At 33.7% G+C, this 18,528-nt stretch overlaps 1 protein-coding gene and 1 pseudogene across 1 annotated transcript; one reads left to right on the forward strand and one right to left on the reverse strand.

Moving 5' to 3' along the window:
- Window positions 1–773: 773 nt before the first annotated feature.
- Window positions 774–1,698, reverse strand: LOC118043410 (pathogen-related protein-like; annotated as a pseudogene).
- Window positions 1,699–13,628: 11,930 nt separating this feature from the next.
- On the forward strand, window positions 13,629–14,818 carry LOC118043411 (protein DOG1-like 4). The gene is made up of 2 exons (XM_035051379.2): window positions 13,629–14,165; window positions 14,307–14,818. The coding sequence occupies exons 1-2, from the start codon at window positions 13,774–13,776 to the stop codon at window positions 14,611–14,613; spliced, it is 699 nt and encodes a 232-aa protein (XP_034907270.1). The 5' UTR covers window positions 13,629–13,773; the 3' UTR covers window positions 14,614–14,818.
- The last annotated feature ends 3,710 nt before the right edge of the window (window positions 14,819–18,528 follow it).

The following is an 18,528-nucleotide window of genomic DNA, read 5'->3' on the forward strand; positions in this document are numbered from 1 at the left end:
TGAAAGTGGTGCAACGTGTAACATGAGTGAGCATTTTTTCAGTGAAAGTTGAATTGATGGCACCAAGAATGATTTGATCTTGCATGGTCCAATGTAAGAAGGTAGGGTTTGGAGAAGTGATAGTAACACCATCAATAGTTGAAGAAATAGTGGATGGTGGGGGAGGAGTAGTGCCATCTACGTACCTGAAGAGGTTTCCGCCTCTAAGATGAGGAACAATTTGAGGGAGCCATGAAGGATAGCTGTCCTGAGTGAGTTTAACAGGATTGAAGTTGGTGAAGGTGATCAAAGGAGGGGTTTGAGTGGAGGAGAGGGTTGCTACTGTAGACATGGTTAGAGGGGATGAAAGGAGGAAAAAAAATGACGTAAGTCACGTGTGCTGTGATACCATGTAAAAATCTTATAATATATTTATTGTAATACCATAACATAGGTATATGTTCTTATATTTATAGTAGGAGATGATTATGTACAAACGGGTAAGAGATAAACTATGAAGGTTGAGATACACTTGAAGTGATCTTAGCTTGATCCTTATCTCCTTCAGCAGTAGTGGATGAGCTGAGTTTAATTGTATTGTTGGTGGGTTTGACTAGGTCTCTAATACCCTCAATACTCATTCTAACATGTGATGTTTTGAATTTTTGCACAGCATACCTTGAGGACTCCTGAGCCATAGAACTCGACCTTTTCTCTGTTAGGAGCATGGCCTTTGACAGGTCCTTCAAAGAAACCCCAATGTCTGAATTTGAAAGAAATCACAAGAAGTCTAGAGAATAATATAAATCATATCTTAAAATTTCATTTAACAGCTTAAGTTATTAGGTTAAGAGGGTTCTTTGACAGTGCTGAATATACACTTAGCACTTCCCATGCCAACCCTCGAGGCAAGGCAAATCGAAAGGCATCATGGAATGATTCAAGGGTTTCATCATCTACTTTGTAGTATTGAAATTCCTTTGGCAGAGAATTCTTCAACAAAGCATTGTAGCTCCCCATCCTAATTATCTCTTCTGCTGCTAATCCCTCTCTTCCTATCATAGAGTAAAAAAATTACAACGCTTAAAATTATTACCCTTTTAATTATATTTAATAGCTTAAATCAAATATAAGAATAATTTAATAAGAAACCAAATTGAGTTTTAGTTTGATGAACCATTAACAATGAGCTTGAACGTGTCAGGGTTGATGGTCTTAAAATGTCCTGTGCGCGAGTCTTGTGTTCGATTTCCATATCCCATGTCTTTATAGCATTTTGCACTTCTTCTTCTAGCGATCCTTTTGGCCATTCCTTCAAACCATATAATATCAAACACAGAAAATGAGACCCAAAAATATTCAAGGGTCATAAACACATACACAAAAAAAAAAAAAAAAAAAAAAAAAAAACATAAAGCAGATGCACTAAGGGTATAAAGAAGGTTGAGGACCTTAGCTCGGCCTTCTTCAATGAGCTGATTTACTGTATCGAAACTGGGAGGGCCACCATGCCTCCGCTGTGTGGTATTCTCAGTGTCTTTATGCAAGAAAGATCTGTATTTATCTCCTACTTTTTTAATCGTACCTACTTCTTCAGTAGCCATATAAATTTCCCGAATGGTATACTACTAAGGTTTGGTTTTCTGAGGTTCTATGTGGGGCTGGAGAAACCAACTTATATTCCATACAAAGTCTTTCAAGAAAAAATATAAAATCTCATTCTTGCAATCTTCCCTGTAAATTACCAAAGTATTAATTAATTTTATCATTCCGAGTAACTATATATATAACTCGTCTTCGGACGTTGGATAAAATAAATCTAACATCCGATAATTTACGAGTAAATAATAGTGTGATTAGATGACAAATTTGAATAGCAATTGTCCTTATGCCTCATTTTTCTTGATTCTACGTAAGCCCTTACGTAAACTTGAGCAGTGAGGGAAGATGGGAAAAAAAACAAACGAAAGGAGATTGATTGCACAAGAGCACGCCTTATTAGAAAAGTCCAGCGGTCATAGATATATAAGAATAACATAGAAAAGTTCAGCATCTGGCATGGACCCCGGAGAACTTGATTGCGAGTGATCTCCGGCTTGATGATATATATTAATTAATAATCCTGAATTGGGTGTGCCTTGCCAATAATGCTAAATTCTTGTTAGTTTATTACACAAACATTCAACCATCCTCGTGAAAGAAGTGCTTCTAGGCAATGCAATGCCATGAACAACTTTATTGGTTCTAATTCTCAAAGCTAGGTCCCATGATAACACTCATGAAATTGAAATATACTAATATAGTATTTGATTAATATTTTAAAATAAAATAAAAGAGATGGAAAAGATGAAGACATGTCTCATCTGAACCTTTTATTTTGAAAAATACTATAAAAAAAAATAAATTTATTTTTCACGTCTATGTTTCCATTCTAAAAATAATTACCAAACAATATCAAGGAGGCAACTAGAAATCAACAAAAGAAATTACACAAACAAAGCTAGTCAATTTTCAACCTTGCTTGGACGTAATATAAAAGTCAGTTGTATATTTGCCTCGCATGCCTATTAATTGCCTATCTTATTTGATTATGATATATATATATATATAGTAAGAATTGTTTGCTGCAAGCATCAATTGTCGGCCCTTCTCCACATCAGTAAAACATATATAAAACTGGTACTGATGTGGAGAAGGGCCGACAATTGATGCTTGCAGCAAACGTCTTACTACATGGATAATATATATATATATAGACCATTTATACTTACTTCAACAAAATAAACACGTGTTTCTTGATAGAAGAACTTTTTTTTTTTTTATCTTGGTTTGAATTCAACACCAAATAAGTATTAACTAATTGAATACTTGTGTTAGAAATTTTCTAAATTGGTTAACTATTTTCATAAATTGACAACTTGAAGTGTAATTTGAATTTTATTAATTTTAATAAAAAATTAAAATAAAATATGAATATAAAAAGAATTCATAACCATTCAGTTAAAATCCATCTAAACCATGCCACTATGCATACAATTCAACATGCCAACTATTAAACAACTTGTTAGAAACACAAGATAGACAATAAAAAATGTCAGTACCAATTTTATGTTTCACTGAATAGAGAAGGGCCGATAATTGATGCTTGCAACAAAGCAAGTGACATCCAAATAAAAAAAAATAAAGATGCAAGATGATAGAGTCTAACAAGAGAATTGACAAGAAAAAGACAACACACTACTAGATTTAATAATTTTACCGATGAAATATTATGTTAGCATTTACTTTACCATTCCATCAGCTTGTATTTTACCGATTGATTCATGGATAGAAATTGTTCATCGGAAAACCGTTCATCGGTTAAAAAAAAAAACCCGATGGTTTTATAGACAGAAAATACATGCAAAAAAAAAATTACCCGCTGGAACATACCGACAAAATTATTCCATCGATGATTGCAATGGCATTTGGAGTAATTTTATTCCAACCCTCTGTAAAATACCGACATAATAATTTCATCGGTGATGTTACAGTTGAAGTGGCATATGCAATAATTTTCCTTTAATTCTCTGGAATATACCGAAGGATTGAGTCCATTGGTAACTCCGTCCATAATAATTAAAAAATATATATATATTAAAATCTATTGAAAAGAAAAGGAAAATAATTAAGAAAATTAAAATTGTATAAAATTCAAGTATGTAAAATAAATTATCTTAATATAAAATCCAAATATTTATTACAAATTTATATGTTCAAATACAATGAAACTAGAACAAAGGTAGCGCTGTAGGATGAGGAGGAGAAGGTTGGTAGTTCTCGAGGCCATAGGGCCAAAAAAGAGGTGCATATGTACCGTCCATTTGTGATATAATATCTATGACCATTCGACAAAGTTCTTCATATTCTATAGAGAGTCGTTCATATTTTTTATTTAGATGGGTCGTATGTTCTTGCACTCCTTGCTGTAACAAGGCCACAAACTCCGGATACTAGGTGTTCGGTATCGATTGCAATCTCCCAACGGTTGAGACATTACGGGTCGTCTGCAAACTTAATTTTTAGTACATTAATTAAGATTTGAGGAGAGGATTTGAGAGAGTGAGAGTGATTTTGAGATTGAGAGAAAAAATGAAGTTCTTATATGTTCATTGGGTTTTATACTATGTTTTACCAAGGGGATCACTGATGGACTATTAAATATTATTATTTTAAAGTAGTCCATCGATGATTCCTTCGGTAATGTCCCCTTGATATTTTCATTTTGCACTAAAAATTTCAAAAAACCCTCTAGATATGTTTTGGTCCATTCATGATTCCATAAAAAAAAAAAACTATAAATAATAAATAGTTAGAGATGCATTAATTACCAATGCGTTGTAATTCATAGTTTGTTGGTGATTCCCTCGGGAAACTTGCCACTCAGTCAGTTAACTTTAATTGCCATCATCGATATATGAAGGGAAACAATTCCCTTCGCCTCTATAGTACATCGATGAACATGAATGATCAGTATTTCCATCAGTGTGATGTTCTATGAAAAGTGCCAAGGGGAGGGGAACAATTCCCTTCACCTTTGGAATACATCAACAGACACAAACCATCAGTATTTCTATCGGTGTGATATTAAATGAACAATGCCAAGGGAAGGGTAATAGTTCCCTTCGCCTCTGGAATATACTGACGAACACGAACCGTCGATATTTTCATCGGTGTGATGTTTCATGAACAATGCCAGAGGAAGGGGAACATTTCTCTTTGTCTCTAGAATACATCGAAGGGAGGGGAATAGTTCCCTATCTATCCATTCTATACATACTTAAATTGAAAGCTGCACGCATAACACAAGAACACAAGTTCACATAACAATAATAAAATAAATACTTTTTTGTTGGCGTGAATGCCTTGTTATTATCATGCAGTATGGATATGCTAGTTTTCCATGCGTGCTCCAACTAGAAACCATTCTATAAGCTTAAAAATTATTGATAGTCCATATCAAAGCTGATATAAGAAAAAAAAATTTCATCAATACATCATAAGTCAAAGTCCTAGAGGACCACAATTGTGTCAATTCATCAATCAACGGTCGAAGACAAACATTTATATTCCGGCTAGGACTATCAAGACTGGGTATGACCATAAAAACATGAACTCCAACCTCATACACATCCTTAGTGGCAAGTTATAAATCATGAGTATAACCGGCTGACAAGAATAAAGAGCAGCAAATGACCTGAATGGATTGAATTTTTCTATACATAACCTAAGACGCACATTCCTTGATTCAACTGAAAAGTAAAGATGCATATTGTTAAACTGTTTCTATGCTTCACTGCCGGAATGATGTACCATCACTCCATCCACCATATCATGTGATTGGTGTCATGTCATGTGTTCAACGGTCTTTTGTAACATGAATAACCTTTGTAGTCTAGGTATGATTGTGAAGTATCTAAGTTTTTTATGTGCTACAAGAGTCTTTCTTATGTCAGTTCTAGGTTTATAACGAGAATCCCCATATGTCCTGCACTTGGTTAGCTCAGCATTTTTAATGTAGTACAACATGCAAAAGTTTAGACACATGTCAATTTTCTGGTATCCTAGAACGAGGGGTTTCATCATAAACTTAGTAGTTTAAAAGTTCTCTTTCAGCTTATTCCCTTTAGGTAAAATGCTTCTCACCCATTCGATAATTCTATCATAACCAGCCTCACTTAACCTATAATCTAACTTGATGGTAAACACCCGTGCAATGACTGATAATTTACTATGATTTATGCAACCATCCTATAATGGTTTGTCAGAATCTTTCAAAAAATCAAAAAACTTGGTCGTGTCTGCATTAGGTTCTTCATCTATGATTGGACATTGATCAGCATGACCCTGATTCATTCTCATCGCATCCATAACCATAGTCCTATAAGGATTACTGTTGTCATTTACAACTCCATGCACGTTGTTAGCACTAGAAGTTGACCCAAGCATCCTTTCTACCATGGTCTCGTGAGGAACAAATGGTTCTTCGTGTGCATACCAACACAGGTATTCCTCCATAAACCCTTTGTGTAGAAGATGCATCATTACAACAACTAGATCGAGAAACATTTTATTTTTACACCTCTTGCATAAACACTTAATACCATCTTCACTAATATTTTTCGGATTAGATGTTGCGTAATTAATAAAACCCTAAACCCCATTACAATAATTCATCCTTCACAATCATTAGGGTGAATCTCGATATATCTATGAACGATTATCAATGACTTCTATCGAACCTATATCAAATAATGATAACAACATGTATTAATTAACTATGTTAACTAAACAAATTTGCAAAAATATTGGTTTAGCTTAAGATTATTTAACCTACTTTAATACTTCTTTTAATTCATTATCAATTATCTACTTGCATATAAACTTGTACACATTTATAGAAATTACAACTTGACAATAAAATTGATAGAATATAAAATAGACCTGTTAAACAAGCCATTATTTATTTAATCATGACACACCTAAGTCGATGATTCGACACGAGTTTCAACAATTTACAAAGAAATATAATTTTACAAAATCTAAAACAAACCATAACATGTACAAAATCATAAATTCATACAACAAGTTTGTTTGAGAAAAAACAATAAAACAAGTAAACACCCAAACAAAATACATATACTACAAAAATATGCAATAAAAAATTAACATTTTAAAATTGTGATCAAATTCAAATTAAAAAAAAAATAATAGATTTGCTTACTTAAAATGAAAAACTCACAATAAAATTTCAATTAGAACATGGATGTTGTTAAATAATGTGTTGTTATGACTATAAAAGTTGCGGAATGATGAGTTGTGTTGAGACGAGGGGAGAATGTGAGGGGCTGTTTGTTTTCTTGCAGATAGGTTTTTTAAGGAAGAAGGAGACATAAGAGAGGGAAGAGGGCCAGGTTATATATTCAATATTACCGATAGATTTACTGACAGAATTATTCCGGCGGTGACTCTGTTGGCAATTATATCGGTATAAGTGACACTTCACTATACAACTTGCCTGTTTGAATACAATTGTGATTCCATTGGTAACGGTGTCCCTAAAAACTCACATGTCATTGTATTGTTTTGTTTTTTCTATTTCCTTCTATTTCAATTGGGATTTCCTTGGTACATACTGACGATATATTTCCATCGTTAAATACCGATAGAGTTAGCAATGGAAAAAAATCAGTCAACAAAAATCACCGTAAAATACTGACAAAAAAAATCCGTCAATATTTCCATTTGTATTCATAAATTTTCTGGTTGTGACAATACAAAGAAAAGTGGGCTAAAATGAAATTGCCACTTGAAAAGAAAATCTTGAAAAGAGATTTTTGGTTAGAGAATGGTGGCATCAAGTTGATCTAGCTATAATAAGACAATGATCTTAACAAAACAATAAATGGTAACAATAACTAAAGTTTGCAAGAATCTACGACACATTTTTAAATTTTAAGAATTGTGAGACTTCCTAGAATAACGTGTTTGAATTAATTTTGAAGTCAAAGTTCTTTTAGTTTTTCCAATTTCAAATTTTAAGAATTGTAAGACTTTCAAGAATAAAGGGTGTTTGAATTATTTTTGAATTCAAAGCTCTTTTAGTTTTTCCAATTTTGAAGTCAAAGTTCTTTTAGTTTTTTCAATTTTAAATTTTAAGAATTGTGAGACTTTCAAGAATAAAGGGTGTTTGAATTAATTTTTAATTTAAAGCTCTTTTAGTTTTTCCAATTTGAAATTTTAAGAATTGTGAGACTTTAAAGAGAGAGGGTGTTTGAATTAATTTTAAAGTCAAAGTTCTTTTAGTTTTTTCAAGTGTCTCATAGGAATATATATAACTATTAAAGAGTTTTTATCTTTTCAAGTCTCTTAATTTATATTTACACTAATATAAGTAACGTATGCTAAGCATTGCAAGTCCAAGTTCAATAGAACTTCCCCCATTATAAAAGAGAAATATTTATATGAATACATTATCTTCCACCGTGCTTCCCTTCCCGGACATTGATTCAAATGCTGGCCAATTTCTTTTTCTTTTTTTCGTTTTTTTTGTAGAATGACATGGCTACATGACATGGCTACATGCTTACGACCCTCACCACTCTGCTTGCAATCTGGGGTCCCTAAACATATTCATGAGACTTGACGGACTTACGACTTGATCAAGATTAGGGTTGTGGTTGTTGGTCGGACAAGTTAACTCGCGTGTTATAAATTAACTTGAAAGTTGAAACTACCAAGTTTTTTATTAAAAAATTTGTTTTAAGAAAAAAAGGGCACTAATTAAAATAAAATTACCAGGTAAACAAAATTTAACTAGATCAAATTTCAAGTAATTTGAAAAGTAACTTTGGGTTTGCAAATAATTGGGTTGACTTATAGGGTCATGCCAAGTTTGATATCGATGATCCTAAATCAGTTTAGCCATTGCCAAAGAGAATTCTTCAGGGTAGGGTCACAAAGAAATCCTGTTTCTACACCCTTAACAGTCTCCACAAGGCCACCACTATTGCATGCAAGTACAGGCTTATGAGCTGCTATTGCCTCCAAAGGGACCATGCCGAAGTGTTCATCCTCCATTAATAAACTACTTATTTTAAACCCACATTTCACCTCAAAGCACGATGTATGTTTTAGACAAGTGCATGGGATCGCACCTTAGGAGTATAAATGACACAGAGGCTCTGTGAAAGAAGTTTATTTCTTTCATCTGTTGAGCAGGACGCTAGATGAAAGACTCCTTCCTTTTTGCCAGGCAATTAAGTTCATCCAGGTATTCGACATTCTCTTGCAGCCGATTGTCTTATCCACCTGACAGACAAATTACATGCAAGTGCTTAGTGAGCAAAGGTATTGTCATTTAAACCATTTTCCAAACTCATCAATTGAGAGAAGACTCGGCCTGCGATACATGAAACAGATAAGAATAAGATTCTGAACTACTGGAGGGAAAATGCAATAAAATAAATTCCTGTTCATTATTTCAAGAGCCTGTGTAAAGTTATAACATGCAAGAGATACACAATATTTTCTATTCATGTATTGTCATATGTGTATGTATCTCTATATAAATAAAATACATTTCAATATCTCTCAATCAGAGTGGTTTTACAAACATTCTCATCGTATCGGAGTAGTCCTAGATTAACAGATTTCTCAGATTCCTAGAATGGAAAGCCAAGGACCAGCGGATTCTCAACCTCATCCTTTCTTCCCTCTTTGAGAAGGCAATAGGTGCAACTGTTGGTCTCACTACCTCTTGTGATGTCTAATTAGCTCTTAAGCATGTTTTCAGTAATGGATTGAAGACTTGTGAAATTCATCTCAAAGATGAATTACAACTAATAAAGAACGGATCTTGATCTATTGATGATTTTTCCTGAGATTTCAAATCTCTCCGTGATCAGTTACTGGCCATTTGACGTCCTATGGATGAAGTTGACAAATCACATTGCCATTGGTTTCTCTGTGGCCTTGGAACTGAATTTGCTAGTTTCTCCTCCACGCAATTATCGCTCTCTTCGCTGACTCCCATTCATGATCGGGTTCTGCTGGCTGAGAGTCATGATCTCTTCCAAAAATCATTGGAATCTCAGTCTTTGCCTACTGTAGCTTTTATAGCCACTCGTTCCTTATCTGGACATTGAAATCAATTTCGTAATCATCACTCCCGTGGTGGTTTTCATAGGTATTTTGGACACTCCTCATCTAGAAACATCAATAGTCAGCCTAAAGGACCCGAAAGTAATTGATGCCCTTACAATCTAAAATGTCAGATCTGTAAAATTAAGGATAATATGACTGACTGATAAATGCAGGAATCGCTATGATCATTCAAATCCTTCGACATGGCTAGATGAATCCCTTTAGAGTTCTTATCCTGTATCAAATGGTCCTTCTCTGATTGGTATCAATTAAAAAAAATGAAAAAAAATGTTTAATTATGAATTATATAACAATTATAATATCTAACCTCTCCAATGGATATATCCATCTGTATTGAACCGGTCCTCCAACTTTTACTTCAAATGGTAAATGTACGGGTAGATGCTCCATTGAGTCAAAAAATAATTGAGGGAATATCATCGCAAGTTTGCATATTGTCTCGATGATATTCGTTTCAAGCCTTTTAATGTGATCAACATTCAACTTGGTGGAGCATATATCTTTGAAGAAATGACTGATCTTCATGAGTGCATCTCATATCCCCTTTGGCAACAAATCACGAAAAAATAATGGAATGAGTATTTGCATAAACACATGGCAGTCATGACTCTCTATTCCATATAATCTACATTCCTCCGTATTAACTAGCCTTGATATGTTCGAGGTATGTCCATCGGGGAAACGCAGACTCTTAAGCCATTTATAGACTAGCAGTTGTGCATTTTTCTCTAACACGAAGCTTGCTCTTGGTTTTGTGACCTATGACCCATCACAAACCAACTTCATAATTTTATGGTTACAGAACAATGCTACATCCAATCTTGCCTTGATGTTGTCCTTTGTCTTCCCCTTCATGTCCATGATGGTGTTGAAAATGTTTTCAAACACGTTCTTTTCAATATGCATGATGTCAAGGTTATGGTGAAGAAGATTGGTCTTCCAATAAGGAAGCTTCCAAAAGATACTTTGCTTCACCCAATTATAGGTCAAACCAAAACCAGGAAACTTTTGCTTACCTGAATGAAGACCAAACACAATGTCACCGTACTCTGACACAACATCATACAATTCTTCATTAGAAAGATGCGGGGGTGCAACATCATTTTCAACTCTACCAACAAAGAAATCCTTTATGTTTTTTCTGTACTTGTGATTTGATGGCAAGAAACAACGGTGATAGTCAAAAAAAGAAGTTTTACCCCATTTGTTAGTGTGAATGCCTTATTGTTCTCCATATAGTATGGACATGCTAGTTTTACATGTGTACTTCATTCAGAAATCATTACATAAGCTAGGGAATTATTGATAGTCCACATTAAAGCCACTCTCATAAAAAAAATTTTGCTTCCTCGAGATATCACAAGTCAAAGCTCCAGAGGACCACAACTGCATTAACTCATCAATCAACGGTCAAAGACAAACATCTATATTCCACCTCGGAGTGCTCAGACCTGGTATGACCATAGATAAAAACATGAACTCCAACCTCATACACATCCTCGGTGGCAAGTTATAAACCGTCAGTATGACCGGCCAACAAGAATAAGAAGCAACAAATGACCCGAATGGGTTGAATCCATCTGTACACAACTCAAGACACACGTTCCTTGATTCAACTGAAAAGTGATGATGCACACTGTTAACATGTTTCCATGCTTTGCCGTCAGAAGGATGCACCATCATTCCACCAACCGCATGATGTGATTCGTGCCATATCATGTGCTCAACAGTCTTTGGTGACATGAATAGCCTGTGCAATCTAGGTGTGATTGGAAAGTATCTAAGTTTTTTATATGCCACAAGAGTCTTTCCTCTACCAGTTCTGAGTTTGTAACGGGAATGCCCACATGTCATGCACTCGGTCAACTCAATATTTTTAAGGTAGTATATAACATGCAGAAGTTAGGGCACGTGTTAATTTTCTAGTATCCTAAACCGAAGGATTTCATCATGGACTTGGCAACATAGAAGTTCTCTTTCAGCATGTTCCCTTCAGGTAAAATGCTTGAAGTTCTCTTTCAACATGTTCCCTTCAGGTAAAATGTTCCTCGCTCATTCGATAATCTTGTCATAATCGGCCTCACTCAACCAGTGATCTAACTTAATGGTGAACACATGTGCTACGGTCGATACTTTATTGTGGTTCGTGCAACCATCCCATAATGGTTCATCAGAATCTTTCAACATATCAAAAAATCTTGATGCATCTGCATTAGGTTCTTCTTCTACGATTGGATATTCATTGACATTACCTTCACTCATTCTCATTGCATCCATAACCATATTCATGTAAGGATTACTATTGTCATTTCCACCTTCATGCATGTTGCTAGCACTAGAAGTTGACCACGTACAAAAGTATAAGAAACTTAAGTGCTTGTGTTGAGAAGAGGGGGAGAGTTAGGATGGGTGGTTAGCTACAATTTGAGAGGGAGAGGTGGGATGGGGAAGAAGAAGGGGAATAAAAAGGAGAAATAGAATGTTGACAGAGTGGGTATATATCAACTGTTACTGATGGAATCACCGACGGACACATTCCGTCGGTATACCCGTCAGTGAGTCCGCCGGTGATTATGCCACGTCAATGTAAGGAGATCTCAATTTGAATCCCTCAGTCATTCCATTTGTAAAATCATCTGAAAAAAATCCACATCATCACACCATTGTAACTTTCTAAAAAAACTATATAATTTGTCAATGATACAGTCGATATGTACCAACGGACATACTTTGTCGGTATATACTGACCGTATCGCCAACGAGTATTTTATGTTGGTATATACCAATAGAATTAGAGACAGAACTATTTTTGTTGGTAAAAATTACCGATAAAATTTTTTTATCGGTAATTCCATTGGTTTTTGCTGATTTTCTAGTAGTGACGCTTAAATATCTTGGATTATTCTACTTTTAGTGAGCCTAGCCAGGTATAAACCATATATCCACCTTATGTCCCATTACCATACAACATTTTATCCAAACCTATTACTCAGTCCAAGCCTATAAACTGTCATCTTTTTACTAATTCATATGTTGAGCTAATACAAGTTTATCAAATTAACTCCATTCTCGCATGTGAGTCCCCAGCACAATGGAATCTTGTTGTCTTAACTAGCCAATTCGCTCTCATACCAAATCAGCCTCCTGCTGCTCCAAGACCCTCTGCCATTGTTTCCACTCGCCTGATGGTCACCCGTGCCAAAACAAGTGTTTTCATGCCACACCTTTATAACTATATTAACCAGCAAGCTTCCAGTCTTCTTTACGCCTTACTCTATTTCTCCACACCTCATGGTTTTAAATCTGCAGCTAAGAATCCAGACTGGCTAGCTGTTATAGATGAGGAGATTAAAGCTCTTCATGATAATTAAACTTGGGACCTAGTGCCACGTCCCTCTAACACTAATATTAAGGGATCTAAATGGGTTTTTTTGAAGTAAATATCTCTCCATTGGAATCATTGATCATTTCAAATCCCGTCTTATTTGGAAAAAGCTATACTCATCTTCTTTGGGAGCCTACCATATACAAGTGTGGACACACATTATCATTCGTGCTCGCCTAATTTTAGTGGTAATAGCATGGCATAGAGCTGGTTGGTTTTGCACAAAACCAAATCCATAGCTACAAGGCATCATCATCAAATGACCATAAAATTTCCGTAACTTGAAAAACTGTCCCCATTTTGAACTATCTTTGGAGTCTGAAAACACCAACAAGATGACGGACCACAAGTGAAAAAAATAATAAAAATTATCCAGCCTAAACAAAACATAATCAAAATACAATTGGGTAATAGCGTGATTGAATCTGTCAATATTTTATAGTATATGTCAACAGTATGGCGGCGTCATTGCTGTCTGAAGTGGTTAAGCACCTGTATCAATATTTATATCAATCCTATTAGAAACATGCAACTTCTCCAAGTGTCATATAGCCCCCTCCACTCGTCTAGCAAGTAGTAACCCTTTCATTTATCATGCATTCATGATCCATTGAAGCCAAGCCAAACCCAAAATCTCTCTTTCTCCCAAACAGAACGAGAAACCCACAAGAAGAAAACGCCCCCTTTCAACTTAACCAACAAAAATGAGCAGCACCAGCAGCTTTACCAGGTTCTATGATACCTGGTTCGACCATCTCAATCAACTTCTGGAACAATTGAGGACAGCCCCCAAACCACCAAGCAGCCAAGATGATAGAAGCCATCTTAGCAGCCTAGCCCAGAAGATCGTAAGCCACTATGCCGAGTTCTACAGGGTGAAATCTATGGCCATAGAGAGTGACGTTTTGTCAGTCTTCACAGCCCCTTGGGCCTCCTGCTTCGAGAGGTCGCTTCACTGGATTGCCGGGTGGCGACCCACCACCTTGTTTCACCTTGTCTACACTGAGTCTAGTATTCTTTTTGAGTTTCATATTGCTGATATTTTAAAGGGCCGAAGTACTGGAGATCTTGGTGATCTATCACCTAATCAATTCAGGTTTTGAATTTTCACATTTTATGTATATTCTTGGTATTTACTTACTTTTTTTTTTCTTTAATAATTGTTTGTGACTTGGTAAATACATGTAAAGAAAAATTCAGTTATAATTCTAAATAAATAATTTCATGCTAAAAACAGGAGAGTCAGTGAGTTACAATGTGAGACAGTGAAAGAAGAGAATGCGATAACAGGTGAGCTATCAGAGTGGCAAGATAGTGCAAATGAGGTAATGTTGGGGTCATTCACAGATCTTGGTGACAAGGTCGGACGGCTGGTGAGTGTTGTGAAGAAGGCAGATGACCTAAGGCTTAGAACAATCAGGAGGGTTGTTGAATTATTGACCACGCAGCAAGCAGTGGAATTCTTGGCTGCTGCTGGTGAATTGCAGTTTGGAGTCTACGGGTGGGGGAGGAAGCTTGATCACCGCCCATGTCAAGGTGCTTGATGCCGTAACAATCAAGATTTGGGTGTGTTTGCTTACGTTTTGGACTGTAGGAATCTCCAAAAACAGTTTTATGTGCTAGAAGATGTCGAATATACTAGAAGTTTTTGGTACTTCACCCACAATTTTATGTGCTAGAAGATGTCCAATGTGTTTGTTTACGTTTTGTAATGTAGGAATCTCCAAAAACAGGTGGTCGTCAACCTTAATTGAATGTGGGTTTTACCTAGATGTTTGAGAGATTGGCTTTTGTTGATTTTGTTTAGTCAAATGATAACCTCTTAAATCTTGCACTAACAATCGAAATTGAACCTTGAATGTATGTTTTGTCATATAATGTAAAGTAATTAATTGGCTTTTGTTTTAATAACGAGCTAATTGAAATTAATTAACTAATTGATTCATATTTATTATTTAAAAAACAAACCATATCAAGCACATGCTATTTTGACAAACATAATTGTCTAATTAGACGAATAAGGGTTTTTTCTTTTATTTTATTTTTATTTTTATTTTTCAAAAAAGAAAGAATTAATTACTTTTTGGAAGTGCCATTAATCTATTTCTGTCCTGATCTCTAATCAAATGTCGAATCAGCTTTATTAAGTTTTAGTAAGGAGCATGTCTGCCACTCCAGTCCTGCTTGTCGAATCGAAGCTAGAGAAAAAGGATTTCGAATTATTATTTTATTATTATTATTATGGATATATAAATAGATTATATGTATTTTAATTAATTTTAAAATTTTTTAAATTAATAATTATGTAATATTATATTAACAACTATAACACTTAAAACTGGACCACAGGTAAATCAAATCTCACTCTTAATTGATTGGAGTTGTCTTAGTTTAAGGATTTTATTTAGAATTAATTTAGTGATTTTTTAATGTGCTGTTATAATGTTATTGTTCAGATTTTTTAATATAAAGTTTATTAGTTTTTCTTGGTGATTTTTTTTGTTATTGAATATTAAATCTTTATAAAATTTTAAACTGTGATTTTTTAACATGTAAATTAATTTACGTGAATTTTATGAATAATAATCACGGTAGTATTTAAATTGTATTATTTTTTAATTTTTTTAACTTATAATATTTTTAAAAATTTTAATAAAATTATGTTAGAATAGTAAAATATCCGTAAAAGAGTTTGGTTCCCCCCACAAATCGACAACCTAACGAAAGCACGTGGCTGCTTGCAAGTGTATGCAACATGCATGGTGACACTTTGCGTTTCTTGGAATGGCAGCGTGTCATATACCAAGAGAGACTAATAATAATAATAATAATTCATTATTGACCAAACAAAATGGTGGCCAATATTATCATTGGAAAGCAACAATATTTAAAAGTTTGAATTTTACTATTATTATTTTATTTGATAAAAATTAAATATAAAATAATATAAATTTATACAAATCTTAAATTAAAAAAAATTATTAAAAAATATATATTAAAAAATTATATAAATCATATATTAAAATTTCATCTAATAAATAACTTAGAAATGATTTTTTTAACCTTTCTTTAACTTGAAGATTTGTCAAGCTTTCAAGATTCTAGACACTATTTAAACTTGTAATTTATGTTTTCATTATTCTGAACACTGCTTACGCTGTAAATTATTTCATTTAATGAATGGATTTTTCATGGATCAAAATCAAGTTAAGCAAATTGCTTACAAGGTTAATTTGCATAATATACAAACACCAAAGTTAAAAAAAAAAAAAAAAAAAAAAAAAAAAAAGAAGCAAACTATTTATGTGGGATTTACATAACTTCTTGCAAAATTCTATCAACAAATTAAGACACTACCAATTGCCCCATCCAGCCACGCACTCTCCTGTTCCTCTCCTTCAAAATTTGATAGATATAAGAGCACCAAGAAATTCTTAACAAAATAGAAAGAAAACATTTCTTTTGTAAAAAAGAAATAGCCCAACCCAACCCTCCATGTCAATCTTCAACCTGCTCATGAATCCCACATTTTCTTCAAAATACACTGCCATATGTTTTTGGTGAAGCTGTGAGAGAAGAATAGGCGATCGATCGCTGTCTTTTAGAGCTTGTTCACATAGAGAGCAGGTTATATCAATATTAATTTCTTCCCCCTTGCAGTTGTTTTTTATTTTTTGAATATGAATATTCGGGCGGTATGTACGTATCTCAATTAATATCGTAAGTCTTTAAATTAAAAATAATATAAGTTTTAATGATCTAAACTTTATAAATCTTAAATAAATAATTTTAATAAAATAAATTTAAAATCTGATAACTCTCAATTTCTAAAACAGTTGTCTAACTTTATGGATAATATATTCAACACAGAGAGCCAAACAATAAAGCTACCGCATCTAGGAATATGCAATGATACTCGAATAAACTTAGGATGTCAGGCAACATTATTTCCTTCTTTCTCACTAGATTCCAGGCACTTCTCGACATGAAAATTTTCCATCGGCAACTTGTCTCCATGTAATACAATCATTTATTAAATGACAATAAATCACTATTAAAAGTTGATTTACATCGAACGAAATCTTAGTATGAAATTAACTTCATATAATTTGAATCAACAAAAAAACATACGTGCGTAGCTACCCCACAAATTCAACTATCGCACGATGTAATTGGTTTGGGACTTTTCAAAGAAAGCCTTGTTATTGTTCAAAGATCGGGCATCTAGAGCCAGCTTTCATGTCATAGGAGACTTATTTTTATATATATAAATTAATTATTTTAAAGATTTATTTCCTCTTTTCTCTCTAATATATTCAAGAATAATTAGATGCTAATTTAAGAAAATGAATATCTTATACAGCCACGTACGAGGGCAAACCTAGGGGTGTAAGGAGGAGCCACGATCCTCTCAAATTAAGTTCAAAATGATCCCTGAAGTTTGTTGGTTATTTCAAGTAGGTTTTAATAGTTTATCTATAATGATTCCTTTTAAATAAAAATACTACATTTTAGCCCATAATTCATAATTTTTATGTATATTTTTTTTGTGTGCGTAAACTATTTTGACGCCTCAATATCTTTTTTATCTCGTTAATTTTAAATTCCTAGCTAGCTTTGTCCATGTAAACATCAATTCATAAATCCTTAATTGTCTGTCATAATATCATAAAACGAATAGAGTGTTATTTGATGTAATTAAAGGTTTACGTTAGCTAATATTAATACAACACTAAATAATATGTCTAAACACTATTTATTGTAATAATATTTTGTGTTTTTTTCCTTTTTTTTTTTAATATAACCCTTTAAGAATTATTTTTTTTGTTTAATTTTTTTTCAATTCATCCTCTTCAATATTAGGTTATTTTGAGATACTTTTTAAAATTTTTTTGTTAGGTTATATACCAATTACATGAATTTAGTTTTTTTTCTCTCTCAATTTCAACCTTTGATACTAGATATGTTGGAAGTGGGGCTTCATATCTTTTTTTATTTGTTATCAATGAATTTATCTCGATCTCATAATTAAAGTTGCAGGTTTAACAGTTTAACTCGAGTTGTTTGTTTGGGTTGTTTTTTCTAATTGATTTATCTTTTTACTTTATTCTTCAATATTGGACTGGTTGGAAATTGCCCTAAGAAGAATAAGTCAATCCCCTTCATGGAGAGTAGTGTTATTGCACTATAGAGACCAGGTCAATACATTCCATTCAAATTATAGGGTTATTGCCCTAAGAAGATCAAGTCAATAATTTCCTAGGAAATATATCTCGGAGAAATTATTTTTATTTTAAAAATAAACTTACATTCCTATTAAGGATTATTCATCATGAGGTGATCTAAATAATAGATATGAGGGAGGTTCTTAAAAGGAACATGTCTTGAAGGTGGCATCATGATGTTTGCTTTAACTATCTTGATAGCTTTAAATAGATGATCCTATTTTGATTCAATGA

The sequence above is a fragment of the Populus alba genome, chromosome 1, assembly GCF_005239225.2.
Source record: "Populus alba chromosome 1, ASM523922v2, whole genome shotgun sequence".
NCBI classification, from domain to species: Eukaryota; Viridiplantae; Streptophyta; class Magnoliopsida; order Malpighiales; family Salicaceae; genus Populus; species Populus alba.